At 41.3% G+C, this 20340-nt stretch overlaps 2 protein-coding genes across 4 annotated transcripts in view; one reads left to right on the top strand and one right to left on the bottom strand.

Annotated features, from left to right (window-relative positions):
• LOC145944415 (fibroblast growth factor 18) overlaps positions 1-20340 on the bottom strand; it is a 133534-nt gene that overhangs the window by 106952 nt on the left and 6242 nt on the right. The window contains exon 1 of one of the 3 annotated variants that reach the window (XM_083052724.1): positions 9976-10105. The exons of 1 other annotated variant lie outside the window; for it this stretch is intronic. In XM_083052724.1, the coding sequence (XP_082908850.1) occupies positions 9976-10043 (68 nt within the window). In that variant the 5' untranslated portion in view covers positions 10044-10105. Of the gene's footprint in view, positions 1-4285; positions 4907-9975; positions 10106-20340 lie in introns of those variants that run through there. One more of the 3 variants, XM_083052740.1, reaches the window with a different exon arrangement.
• Positions 10382-18928, top strand: LOC145944443 (uncharacterized). The gene is made up of 2 exons (XM_083052768.1): positions 10382-10593; positions 18740-18928. The coding sequence occupies exons 1-2, from the start codon at positions 10400-10402 to the stop codon at positions 18918-18920; spliced, it is 375 nt and encodes a 124-aa protein (XP_082908894.1). The 5' UTR covers positions 10382-10399; the 3' UTR covers positions 18921-18928.

Below are 20340 nucleotides of genomic sequence, written 5' to 3'. Positions count from 1 at the left end.
TGTCGATTTTTACGACGAGGCCGCGTGTTATAAAAATCAATAAAGGGGATTCTCATGCGGCGGAGAAGAGCGCGTAGGAGCTATATAGGTTCTCTCGCAACAGCGGGGCCTGTAACGAGGGGGACCGGGGGCAACGCCGTTTTCTCTCTATTACTATTTCGTTATATTATTGCCGATAAAATACCCGCGGAAAACAAGGTACCAAGTTTTTACGGTCCGGAACGGCGTACGTTTATTTACGCCGAGGTAAATTCCACGCGACGCCGTTTGCGATGCCGGTTTGTTCGAGATCTTTAATTGAGGTCCAAATATACGCGAGCCAGAGTACGAAAGCATTTCGCGCCGTTAATAGTCGCGGATCGTAAGAAAATGCGTAAATTCACCCGCGATGGTTCCGCGAGTTGCGTCGACCGGCCGTTATGCAAATTATTATTCTCAGCGCGAGCGTAAAACCTTCCTAAACTAGGATCAAATCCACCGCCTTAAGGAGCGACGCGTATATATACACGCGCTTACTCCGGCACTGCAAATAAATAATGTACGGCCACGTCCCGTAAACGTCAATCTCCGTAAAAAAATGCACCTTGTCAGCCGAGGTGCCGCAACAACGGCCAACATTTCGGCAAGCGGCCTTTATACGCGGCGTCGATCGCCGTATCGGGTATTTATGGCGAGAGGTGGAATAAGTAAGGGGGGACCCGCAAGGTCTACACCACCATACGCGACAATAGCCGCGACAATACAACCTGTTTCTCTCCGTCTCGGTACTCGGCGAGAATATGGCGTATCCGCGGACACGAGGGCCACGTTGTTCGCATCGCAGATAAGCGGTGAATCGCATGCGAAGGCACGGACTCGGTGACACTTGAAACTTCAGGGTGACTAAGTCAAGGCTCTCGGCACTTGAGCGCCGGCCGGTCTTTCGCAACCCCATCGCATTAAGACGAAAATAAAACGGCTCGTATAATTCATGTGAATTTGGAAAAAGCCGAGTTGACAGCAGAAAATAAAGTATCAATCTTTTAAATTGTTCGATCGCGAAAGAGATCTTCATTTTTCGTATCTTCTTCTAACAGGTCGTTCATTTTCAGTACTAGAATAATTTTTCTTACTTACAAACGTTAACATAGGGGCTGAGTAATATATTTAGAATCGTAGATTGAAATTTGCAATAAAATCGTATCACGCATACTTTTTTAATTCAATCAACGAAGTTTCACGATCCTTTTATCCATTGCTTAGTCACGACAAAACGATGAGGCGAGAAAAAAGAACGGATGAAGAAGTACGAGCAGGTAAGCGTCGAATCGCGATTGGAACGGCGCCAATTCCTCCCGTGGGATACGTGGATTTGAAATTCAACGCGATGAAAGGTTCACCTCCCTCGCACGCTTTCGGCCGCGTCCAACTCACTAAACTAGTTCGAGCCTGTAATATACGCGAGGGCCAAGGTATATATCCCAGTTCGCTAACCCAGAGACCGTAAGCACTGGCACCCTTTCAAGTTTGGCAGGTTCGGCATCCTTTTAATTTAGCTTCAGCTTTCAATCGGAGTAAGAGTATATTTTTTATCTAATTTCATTAACACTGAATAAGACAATGATCGACGAATTTTTAATTCACGAAGGGAAAAAATCTTCTTTTATTTTTCTCTGTTACCTTATTTTCATCTTTCCGTTGCACTAACAATTCTAAGAAATAATTACTGCATCTAAAAATTGCGTTATTTGTTACACTATGACAATCTTTAATCCTTGTTTCTTTGAAATTGTCACTTACATTCGTTCGATTCGCACAAACAATTAAAGATCTACATGTTTGAATATTTATATCAAAGTAGGGACAATTTTTTATAAAAAGCAGTTTTATAATTCGCGATTAAAATCTGAATATATCAAAATCTCGAATTGCTCTTTATAAACACTTTGTAATTTCGTTTATTAAAATTATTGCAAAACTCTCCTTTACATCTTACAATGCAAGTGAATCAGCATTGAAAAGAAATCTTCGAAAAACGAAACGTTGCAGCATAATTCAGCTTCTAGAGAGATCGCGATAAACCCGATCGATCCGGCGCCATTTTCTCAGGAAGACGCACGACCGGAGGAAATCGCAGACAGCCCGTGGGGTACGGATGTTTGTTTCCACCTCTACCGAACGCGAGAGTCGCCCGCGGGTCGACAAACGGAAGCAGATTGATGCGCAATGGGGCGATGACGCGTTAATCGCGAATTCCTTTGGAAATCGTCCCCTCGCAATGTCGAGTTCAGTCACGGACCTTTGTACGGTCGGGGGACACTAGATGAAGGGGCAAGCGACGACGTAGTTGACGCGGAAATATCACCGAGGGTTTCGCTTTTGACGAGGCTCCGCGAGGCGTAAGGACCGTCACTGCGAGTACGAAAGCGGATGTTCGCGAGGGTTCGGAGATCCTTCCGGCGGTCCTGGACAAAATTCACCGACGGCACACGCAAATCGTATAGCCCAAAGTTTGGTATAATAAGTTTTTAAAAGTCTTGCGTGACTTAAGCGTAAAATAATTTAATTAATTAATATGTTATTAACATTTAATTAATTTATATGAGTTAATTAAGTTGGACTAGAAGTTCCTTAATTGGCAGTAAATCATGACAGTTGTGTAAATATGCCTCTGTATCTTCCATTTAACAATTTTAATAAAGATGTACATAATTAATACACATACACACAAAAGATCACACGAATTGTTCGCGTATATAATGATAATAAAATTTATAATTTGCAATCACTGAAGATATATAACCATTATACCACCCTAATATTACGTAATAATTTTTAAAATATTAATTTTAAATAATATTGTGATATATAATAAATTTGATGATTTATATTACATATGCATGTAATATAAGTATGAATAATATATGTAAGAATATATATGTAAGAATATACCAAAAATAACATTGTTATTTTCATTTCTCATAATTTAAATTTATTTCAGCAAGCTCAAGCAAATTATGTAGAAGCAAAGACAGATAAAATATTACGAAAAATGTGCTTGGAAAATATACAACGCAATCAATTTTGCGAAATGGAACATCCATAATCAGAATTTAAAATCCAAAATTTCCTTTATTTCAGAGTCCACCATGTCACTAATATCACGTTACATCACTTAGCAATTGAAAAGTGAAAATACCAAAGAAAATAAATCATAGATGCGTATCACGTGTCATTTATAATTAATCCGTTTGATATATTCACTTTTCTCTCTCAATCGATGTCCCTGCGCGACCTACCTCGAAGCTCGCAATTTATTTTTCGTATTTTCGGCGCTCGAACAGTATACTCAATTGCATTAATGCATCCGTACAATCTCCCTATGCAGCTTGAGCTAAATAGGAGGTCAAGCAATATCTTCGCGCCGTAAACGCCGTGCATTTCGCACGACTCGTTAACAATTCGAGCAGCTAGTTGCGCGGAAAGTAAAGAGATTGCCAAAATATGTGGAAGGAAGATACGCGGAACATCCGAGAGAGAGTGGAGCAGTTCGCGTAAAGAACGAAACGGATCTATCCCTTTAATCCAGCCTTGGACCAAGCGATCGTGTCGTCTAACCATGAGCAAATTCTCGCCTTCTTCTCTCGTTCCCTCCAGCAGTCGCGACTCCGAAATGGAACGCGAAAGGGAGACGGTCGTGTCGCGATTAGAATGGATTTTATCGTCGCGATTTTAAGAAACGTAGGAGAAACGAAACCGGAGACGATAAATCTGCGCGATTCTCTGCGACTTCCTCCTCGCAAATTGCGAAAATTCGAAGCGATCGCGGGGGCGGTCTAGAGAACGCGTCTATTTATCGACATATCTGCTCGCCTTAACGCACTTATTCGGAAATTCTAAAGGTCAGCTGGAATGAGTCCGCATTTGTAGAAAAGCTACCGTAAATTCGCCAGGATATTATCGACGATATTATATACGCACGGAGGAGAACGAGCGAATTTCCGCGTTATTTTTCCGCGGCCATGAGAGACCTTCTCCGAGAATGTCATCTCTATGTAATTTTTTGGCGAAACTATCAAACCGGAACTTTGTACGTGAACGCGAAATCTCGCGGCGAGCTCCCACTTATGTAAGTTTCTCCGCGAACACTGAATTCCGGAAGGATTCGTGGATCCTTCGCGCGGTCTGAAACTTCCTCGCGATTCTCTCGCGATCTTCCTTCGTATAAGAGAAAAAAAAAAAGAAGAAAAAAGCGCGTTACGAGGGGGGGGGGCAGCAAGGCAGACAGCGCGGCTCGTACACTGACCTTATAACGAACATGTGTGTCCCGTGGTCCCTGGATGGACAGTCATTGGGTCTCACACGGGGTGGCTCGTAGTACTCAGACGACGAAGCTTGGAGTATGTATCCACGCACGCACGCAACGTTTTCGCGCGATCCTGACGCGGCTATCTCGCGACAGTCACGCGTGCAGATTACACGCGTGCGTGCGCCGTGTCGTCGTACGATCCTCGTGTTGCGTCCGGTGTCGCGATCGTCCACCACCAAAGAACTGAATCGACCTCACCGATTTTTTATGATATTTCGCGATGTCTCACAATCTCGCGATCCTCCACCGATTTTTCACGCCAATATATAACTTTTGTCTCTTCTTCTTTTTGTTCCTCTTCGTCTTTTTCTTCGTTCGGGACACCGTTTACGCGCAATCGCTCCTTTCGCGCCGCGAATCGCCGATCAAATAAACTGCCGCGTCTCGCGAAGAAACTATCTCGGAGAGTATCGGAGGACGACGCTGGAAGACAACAATGACAATGACGATAATGATGACGAAAACGAAGATGATGACGACGACGACGACGACGACGACGGCGACGACGGCGACGGTGTCTCGTGGCGGTGGTCGATAGCGCGGCGCTCTACTGACGTCGCGACGCCTCGTCGTGTCGTGGCTCGCGGCTCCTGCCCGCCCGACCCCCGTGGCGCCCTACGACGCCCTCACTCACTCCGGAACAACCCGGAAACTGACGAACCACCGCCTCCGCCCCCGCAAACTACCCTTATTTCGTGCCCCCACTTGCAACACTGCCACCACCACTGCCGCCACCGCCGCCGCCGTCGCCACTGACATCGTCGTCGTCGTCGTCGTCGTCGTCGTCGTCGTCGTCGTCGTCGTCGTCGTTGTCGTCGTCGTTGTTGTCGTCGTCGACGTCGACGTCGACGTCGACGACGACGTCGCTGCCACCCGAAGGACGATTCTGACTTCTCCAGGCGAATCGGAGGCATCCACCGATATCTCCTATTCTTCTTCCTCGTCTATTCTTTTTCTTTCCTCGCCTCGATATTTCGGAATGACTTTGATTCGATCGCATCCGACGCCAAGGGGTGAGACGAAATTCCGACAACGGCATTCTTTAGAGTTGCGACTTTGTTACGGTCTTGCATCATGCGCGATAACGAGTTTCAGCAAGAAGACGTTTCGACTAGTTCTACCGCTAATGCAATCGATTGTTGCGCCATTTGATCCGAAAGATGTAACAAAAACAGAGGGTAGGTTTTATTTTAACGAGATTTTTCGCTAGTTTCGTTCTTATACGATCTGTATCCCATAAGTATTCGCTATACAAAATGCTTAGGCACAGCAATAAGATATATTACCGAACATTTTTTAATGCGTTTCATTATAATATAAATATTAATAATATTGATAATATTAATTGTCATTTAATGTCACATGTGCTACAAAATATTAATAGCTATCATGCAGCTTTGACAATATGTCAAGAAAGTGATACTTCAAGTTACATTGCTACGAAATAATATTTTATGGAAATAATCGGGTCTGTCTTTTCTATCCCTTCACTTGGCGAGAGTAATAATTTTTCCGCGCAATAGAACCATAAAGCCAAAGGGACGCAGCAAAACCACCCTTCGCGTCACTTTGGAAATGTTTCTTTGTTGCGTGCACGCAAATCGCGCAAGAGCGTGGAACGAAGGAGAAAAAGCCACCGAAGAAGTGTATGGTGGGAAGCAAGAGAGGGCAAAAATCCCGCGGGCAGTCGGCCGACCACGTGGGTGCCGTCACCGTTACCCCCCGTGTGGGCCACGTGCCAAATAACTCACTTGGCACGCGTAAACAATTACTCCGAAATTCATATTATCGCGTTACATTATCGCGTTACATATCTCACGCGTGCGTCGCCGCGGGATCCGCCTTCGGTGTTATCTTGTAGTTTTACAACTTGCGACAATCTCCAACACTTCGGCAGCGAGAAGCTTCGTTGGAGCTTGAAAACGGTAAAAATAGAGCCAACACGTATGCGCGATAAAATGAATCTCTAAGAAAGAAATGGAAACAAACGTCGAACACAATTGTGATAATGTTACAATTTTGATACTCTATTTTTTCCCCATAATGCAATTAATATTTATGTTCTTATTTTTTTATTATATATACTTTATATATATTATATATTATATATATAATATATTTTTTTATGATATTGTATATATTTTTTATTTAATATATATGATGATCAAAAAATTATAAAAATTACCACTAACTTTATTATCGAATATAATATTTCATGAGACTGTTAAATATATGTATCTCACTATGAATCATTATCGGGTAACGCGAACTTGCAATTATATAATCATTCATTCTTCTCGGTTAACATCCTTTCTATGCCTGCGGCTCACTGGCGGGCGCTCCATATCCGCAGATCGATTTGGGCAATCGCCAAACTCGATTGCCGATATCGAGGGTCAAGATTCGCAATCGCAAAACGGCGCAGGGTACGTTTGAAGTAAACTCGATAGATTTAAAGGGATTGGCGAATCGTATCTTTATCTTATTCACGGACAAAAAGGGATACCGACACGAATTCCGCACGTGTATACTCGTGTAGATATGTACGGGTCACTGTGCCATAAAGTTTATCGGAGTAAGTCGAAAGAATGCAAACCACGTGCCCTACACTTATATGTACGCGCGCGCATCACGTTAGAGTTATTTATGATGATACCTGTACGCGAATATCGCATTTGATTTACGTCCTCAACTCGACGGTGGTGTTTGCAGAAACAACATGTAATGCCAGCGGCACACATTTTATTTGTTCATAGGCTTATTTCTACTTTTAACGGAACGACTTTTAAATTAATCATGTCGGAAACGTGAACGGCAACAAATAAAATCTGTAATTTTGCGTATCAAATAAACGATTTTATCATTTAAATCAACTAATATATCAATAAGAATGTTGTCGGATATTCCTAATATTATCCCTTGGCGGGCAGCGGTTGCAACTTGTATCTATATACCGATTGCGTAATAAACAGTCACTGGCCACCGCATAAGTTATGCAAATCGATGGCAGAGCGGATGATTTAGTCGATAAACTGGATCGAGCGCCAGGGACCACACACGATGCGCGCCTCGCACCTCCGATCGAAATTGTACGTTACATCGTAAAGTTATTCCTCGAAGTGAATATTTACAATTTCGCCGCGAATAATTTACGGGTTGATTGATACGTTCGAACGTTGATTAAAGCCTGAGGATTCTTAAGCCTCAATATAAAGTCTAAAATGGCATAAGACGGACTTAAATTGCTTCGCTTAATTCGTCATTACAATAAAAGGTAGAAAAACTTGTAACAAAGCGACGTGTAATATATTGTAATATAACAGCATGACTTTGTAATAAATATAATCGCTACAATGGGCTTCTCAAATAAAATCTTTTATCGACAAGATCATTATTTCGTTAAAACTACACGCGGACATTAGTTTTATAAATTTCTTTTGCCGCTAAAGAGTGAGTTAATTAATAGTAAAATAATTATATCCATTGGCAGAAAAATATACTTTACGTTAATGATAAAAAAATATCAATAAATTAGATGTCCGATATCTCAAGCCGTACATCAGAAAATTCACGTAGAGAAAATCAATAAAAATGATATATATCTACGTGTATGAATTTATACATCTAAATATACGTTGCAAATCAATAAAATTCGTCATAACGTTATACTTAGTACATCTCCTTGTGATAGCATTTCTTCTTTATTAAATTGCGGTCGACTGGTCTTACGTGAAGAATGCGCGATATATTCAAGAGCTCTCGCGAAACTTTCTTCGTCGATTTTTCTTATTTTTGGCCGAGCCGCACTATTGTGATCAGCATTCTATTTCTGGCCGTCGAATTCTAATTTTGCGAGGCGCCAGTTGGGAACAAAAAACCACGAAGAAAAGCGTAGGCGAACGATTCATTCGTTTCATCGTATCTCTCATTCCATCCCTCTCTTCCTTGAAGATTTAGGCCGTGCGTATGAATAACGACGTAAAAGAGAATCGTGATAAAGTTTGGCTTCCCCTGTTCTACGAATTTTACGCAAGATACCGATTTGTTGATACACAGTGCTTTTAAGCGTCCACAAAATTCATATACGGCACCATATCGCGTGGGTTATTCAATGGAATTTTTACGGTCATCGCGCTATTTTTTTTTCTGGACCACACATTCATTTTAACGCTCTTTCATTTATTTTCCCTCGAAATTTGAATGAAAATCTATCAATCGTATTCTCATATTTTTATAATTTGCAAAGACGCATGTTAATAATCTTTTTTCTCTAAATGTCCGTGCTTGATGAAAGAATCACGTATAAAAACGGAAAAACATTATGAAATGTCATCTTTTTACATCTCTTAAAGTAGATTTGTATAAATGTAACTCTTGTCATAATGGATATTATCAGATAATAAGTGAGATTAAATATAATCGTCAGATATATTATTTACTGACGCGTAAGATAATCTTCATAGTGTTCGATAACCATTGCTATGACCTTCCTCGAGTGACCTCTGACTTTCAGCATTGCCGAAAGACCACCAGAGATTCGACCAATTTCACGAATCGCCAGCGACAGACGGCGGATACTGATGCTACTCCGCAGACGTTATTCCTATCGCGGTACTCCCATCATCGGCTCGACAATGCAAAGGTTATCGGCAATGGCACACAGCCAGAAATAGCAGACGGTGTATTGTGTTTAGTAGTGTATAGGATATCCGCGGACGATTCGAGTTTTAGAGGTGGGGAGAAGTTAGTGGGTGGAAGCTTCAGAAAAAGAGTAAATATTCGTAATTTCGTTATATATGTATATGTACCGACTCGAATGATATTCATTTGCATCATTCTGTGATATTAATCTAGAAATTTTTAGCTTAAGCAACCGTTCAATTTTATACAATCGAAAAGTCAATTCCAGTTCACAGAGTTCTTGTTGTGACGTGACTTTTTGTATCATCGATCGTCTTAGAAAATAATAACTGCAGAAATTCTACGTTTTCTAAAATTATGATGATTGACATTTCGATAAATTGTCATTATCGATCTTGATAAAAATCGTTTATATTATTCGCAAAAATCACACATATATATATATAGGTATATATATTTTATTTAATACGGAAAGTTGTAAGAAAGCATCTACATGTATATATACTTATATACATATACATATAAGTTCGCACGTGTGGAGGATTTACGTCAGACGAGAAATTCTTCCCAGACATATCGACGCGGGTTTCATTTCACAGTATGCGTAGTATATCATGAGCCAATAATATAGTTTAGAATAATATCACAATTAAAATTAAGTTTTACATAATTGCATAATGCAAATTAAAAAGTATGCTAATATAAAATAAAATTGCACACCGAGGCAGTAAATTTTGTAAAATTAAAAAATTTAAAAGAAAAATATTTTCAAAACTATTCAGTAATTTACAAATGCTTATGTTTACGAAATTCCCGTCCCTAAGTAATTACCTTTATATTTTCGGTGATTAAAAAAAAGTATGTGCGTCCACTCTATTTCAAAGTTGCGTATATTGATGCAATCGCACTCCGCTTTACATTTAAGTAAGCAGTAAACATAGAGCTTTTGCTTTTACAGACAAAATCTTTCACGTCCAGACGCTTACCTATATAACAAGACGTGTGACAATAAAGCCGACATCCTGTACCCCCGGTCCACTACGTGGTTCGGCATATTTCTCTCACAGCGATCGGTATAATCCTCTGAACACACAACAGTATTTCCGCGCGAATAAATTCGTCGCGATGCACGACGACGCGTCGCGTTTTCACTCCCGAGGACATACGTCGGGAAGAGCTCGAAAGCTCGCTAAGGAAGTCGCGGGAAACATTGTTCGCGACGGCGGTGGACCCGGTTGAGGGGACATCCCGAAGGAGTCTTAATGTTTTATCCTATCCGTGATAGGGGAGAAGGATCTCCGTTGTATACAAAGAGAGAGAGAGAGAGAGAGAGAGAGAGAGAGAAGACGCGGGACCGCGTCAGCGGCAACCCTTACGCTCTTACGCCCACACTTATGAATCAGTGGATGAATGAATCGACTTTGCCCCACTTTTCGGCGCGTGGGTGTAACGTATCAGTCGGCCAGTCTGACATTTTCGCGCAACGGCGGCAGCGGCAGCCACCCTTGCCGGCAGCAGCGGTATAGCGACATCAGCATCAGCAGCGGCAGCAGCAGCAGCCCGGCGGCGACGACGTGGGCGTTACTGACTCTATATCTACCCACGTAAGTAGACGCTAGTCTAGGACGCAACCACGCAAAAATCCATTTCCACAATCGTCCAGTTTCGGACGGAAAAACAAAATCGTCGTCTCGCTGCCATAACAGAGCCCCGCCATTAACCACCGCATCTTGCGTACACACATTTATTATCGGGCATTATTCAACGCGCGATCCATGGATCACGATCGATAATTGCTGGCGAAACCGCGTTATATGTATATATATCTGCACGATGCGCATTCTCAAGGGCATAATAACACGTCGCGTCGCGAATAAAATTGCGATGAACTCTCGACGGGGCAGCGAAACACACAAGTATAGCGTTCTAATCGCATATACATATATATAAATCCGTTTGCGCGTGACAACAAAATATTTGGCTACGAAAAATTTTTAATTTATGTCCCGACGCACGCGCAGAGTTTGTTCTTTTAATGCTTTTGCAAGAAAGGACCTCGATTTGTCCGCGTCTTCATGCGTCAAGCTTTCCGCATTCTCGTTCGTACGATAGATATCCCGTCAGTATTTCGACCTACGCGCATTACCGACATCCTCGATGGTCCGTAACGTGTGTCAAGTAGAAATTAGAAACCGCAGCTAATTTCCCGTCTCCTGTTTTCATGCTGTTGGGGAGGGCTATCGACTAAACTCGAGAAGAGAGTCGTCGTGGTGCATCGCGAGATGCGGTCCGATTAGCGTTGTAGTGGTGAGCGTAGCACTCAATGACGTCAACGGTGTCCCTGTATCCCCAAGCTGCCATTAACTTCGACCGAACGCCGAAAAATATAAGAGGAAATTTCATGAGCAGGAGATACCGCGTTCTGTGTTAGCTCTCTCTCTCTCTCTCTCTCTCTCGTCCGCGATTAATCCGCCGTTTCTCGTTAATGCTTCCTTCACCGATACTGGCATTTTTGCGATGGCCTTTTAACCTTGGACCGTGGCAAATGGCACTGATCGATATCATTTTCGTCGACGCATTTTTATCGCCGTATATACATCCCGCGTACGAGAGACATAAAATAACGAACGTGAGATGCGGACAATTTTGACAACGTCACGCTTTATTACAACGGCGTGAAAATCGATAAAATGACAAAATGGTCATAATGGATGTATGTACATATATAAAAATAGAATCTTAAAAATTATTATGAGCATCAACGATGATACATCAATAATACTAATTAATTATGTTAATGGTAAATAAAAAATATTTAATGCTGCACATAAGTATACTGAACGTTTCTCGGCGGTTTAAACGACACTCTCTAGAGGGACTACTAACGTCGTCTTCGTAAAGGAATCAGCCACGTGCGACGAGGAATTACCGTTTCATTATACGGGCGGCAAAGAGAGGTATAGGAACAACGCGCAAGAGGAGAGGCAGAGTTGAGGCACAGGCCCAACCGTAGTAAGCATAAAATAAACTCGGAGACGCATGGGGTTCTACGTTTGCCTCACGCACGTACAGCGTGAGAGGTATGTAGCTGCAAATAATAACAGTGATTGTACAGCACGTTCCAAGTGTCATTTCGTACTCGAGAATAAAATAGTTTCAACTTGTCAAACATTATGTCTTTTCAAATATATTTCTACTTCGAATATTTAAATGGAACCTATATGTTTAATCGTAAAACTAATTGTGTGACACGAAACACAAATCGATATCTAAACTAATATTTTTTTAAACACATTTCTATCTTTGTAGATTATATGAAATTTATAATAAATCATAAACAGATTGTATTTCTGCAAGCAAAATAAAATGCGCGATGACAAAATGATATTTGAAAAATCCTATATAACGTCGTAGTATGACGGCGTCATTTTCAAGGCGATTACACCATGGCGTTTCTAACCCGTTGTATTCTAGATGGAATGTCAAGTGCGAGCTTTACAAATGAACGATCGAGGCATAGCAGAAAAGCAAACAATAGCCGGAAAATTCTTTAACTTTGCACTCGCCTCTAGACTCGCAGACTCGCTATCTGGCCGAAACCGACGTCAATGTCAAAGTTATTCATCGCGAATTACAGAGACGAAAGACTCTTTATGTGCAAATGAGCAATAAAAGGGGAATGCAATCCATCATCGCGATGTGCAACGATCGTCAAACCTCAGACGGTGGCGTCAACACGACGCGAGAGAGACGCGAGAGAGACGCGAGAGTGACGCGAGAAAATAAAAGCGCGTTGGCTTCGCCTTTATTCGCAAAGTTATCTGCGATCATGGGGACATTGCGCGAAAATCTTTATTTAGCGTGTTCACCTCTGGCAAATAACGACACTATAGAAGGAGATCTAGCCGAGCACAGCATCTATCGTCGATTAAAGCTATACACAGAGCTATTATTCGCGTACAGGCGAATACGAATAATAAAGCAGAAGCTGGCTCTATCGGTCGTTGCGGTCTGGCGGAATATTCAGAATATTTATGGTCAAAATCGGACGCGCGCGAGAAAGCCGAGGGTGATATTACCACGATACGTAGGCGGCGTAACGCGACGCATAACTCTATTCGTTCGCCATTTATTCTACGACGTTATATATCTATACGTTGTGAAACGTATCCGAGGAGAAAGAGAGGAGCTTCCACGTTCTTGGATATTGTGCCATTCTCCTCGATAGTCGTACATAACTGCACCCCCTTCTCAACGAGCTTGCTGTCTCATTCTCCGTCGCGAGCTCGTTCATTCAAAACGTTAAATCAATGAGCGTTATTTTTGGCGAAACCCGGCGTCTGCCCGGCCATACACACGTATAGCGGTTCTTACGTAAAGATTTCGCGTACTCGAATTCGCTGCTGCATGTATGACGTGTCAAACACATCAGCTGTGATGTTTCAATTTAATGTATCTTTAATCCGTGCAACAGAAAAATCTTAATAACGTTATTTTTTTAATTAATTAAAAATTCTAATATTTTAAATTATATTTTATTAAAGTGGCATGAGAGCTATGATATTTAATTTACAAATAAAGATAGCATAATTGATAGATCTTTTGCTGCTTCAAATTATATAAATATTTTAGAGAAATTTAATAATTTTTAATAATATTCTGATTACTTATCCTTGTATTTAAATTTCATCCGAGATGCGTACTCGAAGAATAGACTTTACAAAGATTCAAACAAACATTAACTCCGCCAAGCGGAGGCGTATCTCCCTTTCGCAATTGTGCGTTAGTTCTATTGTTCTACCTAAGCCGATTTCTCAGTATCGCATCCCTCTTGGCATATATAAGAGGGTGTGTACCGTCTTATTCATCGTTCAATCGCGAAGAATCCTTGGGCGATTCATTCGCAGTTCTTACGAGGGTCTGCGAGAGTATCGCAGAAACAAATATAGATTTCGAAACGGAGGCAAAATGCATTAAAGATGAGAAGTACAGACTATATTCATATACGAGTACGAAACCGACAGGTGGAATTTTCAGTTCTCCAAAAGACCGGTTCCCCGCTCTTCGCGCCGAACTTGGCGCATTTGTTTATGACGCGACGATTTGCTTCGGTACCGCGTAATCGCGCGATTTCTTTTCCAATTAAACAAGCTTAATGCCGCGGCGCGCCAGTATAGGAGAGGGAGAAAGAGAGAAAGAGATGGGATGGTGCAAATTAACGCGTCGTAAAATCCTCGGACGTTAATAATGACATTACTACGCCGTCTCGTTCGAAGCATCTCGAGGACGTTCGGCGTGTTCGAGGGACGGGAGCGAGCTCGTCCAGGAAATCGGTAACCGCGTTTTACGCCGACCGGTCCGTTAAACGATCGTCGACGGACGTCGGACGTCGTCGTTGTGTGCAAGTTCGTGTCAAATTACGGTCTCGCTCGCCTCGCGAGCGGTTGCAGCAGCGACTTTAACCCTTTCGCTGTGCATGCGTATACGCCATCGAATATTTATAGCCTCGCCGCTGCTATTTCTTTATTTGCCTCATTGGGATTGTTAGCGTATATATACGCGATTCAATGCGGTCTCTTCGCAAAGCGAAGATCAATGACGAGTATATATATCGGGAGAGATACAATTAACATTGCTATCGAAGCGGATAATTAAATTAACGCGGTGTAATTCGAATGATGGTTTTCCCTTTTCGCGATCGCGCGACACGTGATTGATGTCAAGGTAATTTGGCGTATTCGTTTCTGGTCTCTTAAATATGGCCACGCATGCGGCGAGTCGCTTACTTGAAGCAAGTAATATCACAGCTAATGGAAAAATGTGTCCATATGCTGAATCAGCTCCATAATTAAATATAAAAGCAATTATTTTACTGCGAGAAACTTTGAATACTTTTCCAAACTGGATGTCAATTTTATCAAACGATCAAATAAAGAAGAAATTATTTTCTATAAAAAAATATAAAATAAAAAAAATTGGTATCGCTATAATAGATTGCAAAACAATATTTATAATCGAATGAAAGATGTGTCACTTAAAGAAATAAAGAATATGTCATTCTTCGCGACAGTTTCCTTGTAGAAAGATTAAGACATCGACCCGAGCATTTGGATCTCTCAATTCCTACCCGCCTAATTTGCCTATCCCTCGAAGGATCGAGTCCGGAATCAAATTAGCGGGAAGCGATAAAGCGGCTCGGCGCGACGCGACGCGCAAGAGACGGAGAGAGACCAGACCCTCTATAGGATGATGTCGCGGCGCGGCCGTGAAACCGGTTACGTGGAACATGCGTAAACGCACGCGCACGCTGGCGCATGCGGTCGTCGTGCCAGCGCGTGTGCGTGGAAACCCGTTGACAGCGAGGTGAGCGATGGCTCGTCAAGCTAGCTGCCGCTGACAGCTGATGACAGGCGCACGCACACGTCCGAGACCACACACAATAGCGGTGCGCGAACGAATCCTCGCGACTACGCAATGACAGAACGACTGTGTTCCCTTTCGGACGATATGTCTGACCGATTCATATGATAATGATCGCGGGTCCGTTGCCCTCTATCTCTCCTTTATTAAGTGGATCACATTTGACCCATTTCGCTCGCCAGTGCCGGCTCCAGGAATTTCTGAGTCATCCGGTCCGCGTATCACGCAACTATAATGCGCTCCTCCGTCCCGGTAGATCCTTAAGTGTGTCTCCCCTTACCATCTTCCCTCGAAAGTCCGAGTTGGCTGATGATGACCAAGGAATACGAAGGGGAACTCGAGAAGTGTCCTACTCTATCCGGATATCCGGATTACTCTGCGAGCGTTTGTGTGTTTGAAAAAAATCTGACAAGGGTCATGTCTGAGAGGGAACGTAATGTTCTTTTGAGATCATCAAATGCTTCTCAACAATTCATCCATTAAAAAAATTATAATTTGATGTCCAATAAATAAGACTACAACTTTAATAACAATAGTAATAATTTTTTGTGTTATATTTTAGTATAAATATGCGACAGATTATTTGTGATGTCATATTTTTACGATCCCAAAACACTCCACCGGCTCGATTTTTTTCTCAGCTCTCGTTATCGCGGAAATAATAAACCAATGGTCCGTAGAAAATCGGCCAACGTTATAAATCCTAGTACTGTTTGTTCAATAAAACGTCGTACGTTATGTTCTATATAACAAATGGCGATAGTTTCATAGAGAAATATCATGGGTTTAATGACATATATCCAGAAATCCGAAGCACTTCACAAATATTTCAACGACATTGCGCGAATATGCGAAAGCTTACGCAAGAGAATACAAACGTAATATAAACTCCCACGACATTTCTAAATGAAAAATCTGACCTACTGTGCAAAACTATCGACACATACGCGGCATTTTCCGGAACAAATAAACGCGCGATATTTCAATAGACAATTCGACTGACCTTTAACACAGGAACGTTGATAAACTAGACAGTATTTTCCAATATAGCGCATTTTTCAGTTTCTATCATCTCTTTTTCTCCTGTTTGTTTTTTTCTCCTTGTTTTTTTTCTCCTTAATTTTTCCTCATTATAACATGATATTATTCCCAATAAATAAATTATTAAAAAAATATTAGTCACTTTTTATGTAGTAAAATACCTCGCATTTGTTCTTGCGTAAGCAACAATATCGATTCAATAGTGCCGCTTTAATTATGCATTGTAAACATCATTCTGCAATCGCACACTGATCATTGTCGGTGTGTTATCGCGGATTCCAGCGCATTACAAATTCAAAATCCCACGACAGCGATGATAACATAGACAGATGTTCCTGACACTAATACTCGTTAACACGAACGGCACTTGGTTCACCAATTCCCGAATCGCTAATCATCGGGCTTGTTTCGCGGCTTCGTCATTCGCAATGGATAGCCATGATTATTCGGGGTGGAATGAATGGAGAACCTGGCCGAAGACGCAGGAGAGAAGACCGAAGGGTTCGGGAAAGAGAAGGAGGAGAAGGACGGGCTGTCATAAATTTAAGCAACAATTAACATTCAGAGTTAAGGCTTGTGGGAACGGGCCATTAGCTATGCGTATCTGTAACGCCGTGAGCGCAGAGAGAAGCGCCGCGAAGAAGTTCGTTTCGGCCTTCGCGAAGAGGATTCACGCGCCGCGTGAGAGCAGATGCGAATAGATGGGGCACGGGGAAAAATGAAAAGGAGTGCGATGCATCGCGTCGGGGTCGGAGGTTAAACTGTTCTCTCAACGGCATACCTGATTTATTAATCATCCGATGCCGCAGGCTACCTACGTTATTATCCTCTCTCGCCTGCCACTTCGTTTCTCTTTCCTCGAGAATGGGAGCTCTTTGCCGATCTCTGATACGCCGCTCCTGTCAACCGGATCGAGAGATTGCTCCGCGTCAATTAACGCATTGAACGTATTGCACATTTTACGAGTATCATTCTTGATCGTAATTAATAGTTAGTGATAATTGTTGATAGACCGAGTTTATCTTACGCAAAAATAAATTTCCTCCTATTTGACTCTTTTTTAATTTCTCCACACACTTTTAATAAAATATAAATAAACAATAACTAAATAAATCGAATGCTTTCCATGTATGATTTCTACGTGTCGCGACAATTTCCAGCGAGTTTCACAACGGAAAGCGGAATTCTTCATCCGTTCGGTCGCCGCCTCCAGATATACGCGTATCGATTATCGGATCGAAGCTGGCGCGACGAATTCCGTATTGATGATGCGAAATATTAAATTCGGAAACGGAACCGACAGTGCTGGTCGAGGTGGTAGGTTGAATTCCCCTCATCGACAGAGTTCCCTAATAGAGACGTCGATAACAGTTCCGGCCGTTAATGCGGCTTTCCACGCGTGTGCGTGCGGCAGGATCGTATCTCATTGCCATCGGCCGCTACTCTTTTGGCGCCAAGGAATTGATTTCAATTACGCGTTCGGCCAACCGCCGCTTGTTTCGGCGGATCTGATATCGACGTACGTGTACCAGCGGCACCAAAACCTCTGGTCCCTCTTTCATCTTTCATCCCGTATCACCTCTACCTACATTCTTTTCTCCCGCTCTCTCATTCCTTAGCTTCTTATTCGCAGACTGATTGAAAGAAAAGCAAAACGCTCGTTTTCTATTAACATTCCGACTATGGAATATGTTTAAGTGAGCTAGGCAAAATATATCTCTGTGTATTTTAAAATATATTGCTAATATTATATAAATACAAGAATATAATAACTATTTTGATAATGAAAATTCGAGCTTTTATAACGCTTGCAAAAGTATTATAGTTATTATATTAAAATTTAAAATTTTGTCAAAGCAATTAATCGCTCTCGGTTTAGAGATAAAACTATGAATATTAAAATTAGCAATCTTTATCGAATCATGACTTTGAAATGCTAAGCGAAAATCATTTTAATAATAACTACGATATCTTAAAAAAATTAATTCATCGAGTATGGCGTGACGGATATAAATTTATAATATTCGCCGTAATATTTAATTTAACAGATATGTGATGCAGCACCGATCGGGTATCAATATTTTCACACATATGAATGTGAAAATATTGATTGATATCAAGTGGAAAAAATTTCTCATTCAATATTTCGATTGTGTTATAATTAAAAATCTTTCGTAATTTTTTTAAATATAAAATATATTAAATTTTTGTATAATAATATAAATTTATAATAATAAATTATATCGCGTGTTGATTTTATTGTATAATGTGCGATTATATTTGTTCCAGAAAGAGCCTACAAATTGTAACGTGTGAGCGCCGTGTACAAACGCAAGGAACTTTCTTCGTAGCCCTTTTGAGGGTACACACCTACGACCACAGAAGAGACAAGGTGTTCTCTTCGCCCTTTCTCTTTCCCCGTTCCACACACCGACACCATCATTGGCCATGCATCACGCTCTTTGTGTAACGCTACACCGTACGCGTTTATCCGAGCCTACCCGCACGACGATAAACATCGCACCGTTATCGATATCTGTCCGTATCGATCAAAGGGCTCGGGGATAATAAGGCCGTCCAACAATGTCGTGGGTGTCGGGACCATCGAGACAATGTCGCCTCTCCCGATCACAATTGCGGCTATCGCTTCCTCGTATTTATGCGAGACATGTACCTTTGATCGTTCCCGCTGAGATAGACAGACGAATATTTATTGCTGAGATTTAGAAATAGAAGATTTAGAAATTTGTTTGCGCACGTAATATTAGTTATTCAATTCGGAGGAGGGAGGATTAAGTACTTCAAATCGAGAATGATAACTATGTCACGTAGGTGCGATTATTATTATGTACTCTATGTATTGAGATTATCATCCCTTAAAATTTTTAATTTAAATTAGATAATGCCTTTGACAAAAGCATTGGTTGCATATTAAAAAGCATTGAATATAAAAATGTTCGCAGATGCAAAATAAACTTATTTAATTCTATTAATATTATAATATGATATTATACTAAAATATTTTTTATACTGTAATAAAAATATATATTCTATATGTAACACGAAATATTTTTCTATATAATTTTCAATATGTAAAGCTTTACATCTAATCACTCCATCGTCTTAACACATGACGACGTGCTTTTAAACTTGCAAAAGACGAGTAATGTGCTTACCAAATGGCAAATTCTCTTCAAAAATGATGCAGCCGTCGTAAAAAAATTTTATTTATCATGTCACTAATCAGGTTTGTCGGATTCCCAGTGAATTTAATTTTCGCGAATGGTGCATTTCACGCGCTTAAACTACGAGTCTGGTATCTCGCATACACGTTTCACGTTCACGTATATCCAAATATTGGCGATGTGACTTCGAAACGGCAAATTCCAAACGCGATGGTCTGTGCAAAAGATCGGTATGTTTCTTTCGTATACACGGCGAAACGTATTAGTGATATCTGTTTGCAGTATCCGCCCATTATTATACTACGGGTCGGTAATCCCCCATATGGCGCGCCGGTTCGCCGATGGCAGACTGTTTGCGTTGTTAATAACGCACGTTAATCGTTAATTTGCACATCGTCTTAATTATCGGCTCTTGTCCGGGATGGGCACATAAATATGTAGCTATCGCGGAAAGCTGAGCGCATTGACTCTATCTACGGATACCGAGGCCTGCTATTGTCCAGGATAGTACCATTGATCTAGATAGATATACCATCATAGAGATACCATTTGACTTATTACAATTAAAAATTATATGATTTATATTCGACTTTTTAAATAAACATTAGTATATTAATTGTATATATTGATGCATAGTTCTTCAAGAAAATACACACATATTTGTTAATACAGTATTTTTTTATAATATCAAATGTGGGTATTTAT

This window comes from Prenolepis imparis, unplaced genomic scaffold (assembly GCF_030444845.1).
Source record: "Prenolepis imparis isolate NDT839.2.m4 unplaced genomic scaffold, iyPreImpa1.0 SCAF_1, whole genome shotgun sequence".
In the NCBI taxonomy this organism is placed as follows: domain Eukaryota; kingdom Metazoa; phylum Arthropoda; class Insecta; order Hymenoptera; family Formicidae; genus Prenolepis; species Prenolepis imparis.
Note: the sequence above shows the minus strand (reverse complement) of the source record. Positions and strands in the feature narration are given on the sequence as shown.

Bases quoted from the DNA above. Each gene is read 5' to 3' on its own strand.
- LOC145944443 (XM_083052768.1), top strand. From the start codon at position 10,400: ATGAATCGACTTTGCCCCACTTTTCGGCGCGTGGGTGTAACGTATCAG. The intron at 10,594-18,739 runs GTAAGTAGACGC...TATTTGTTCCAG, and splicing joins CTGACTCTATATCTACCCAC to AAAGAGCCTACAAATTGTAA.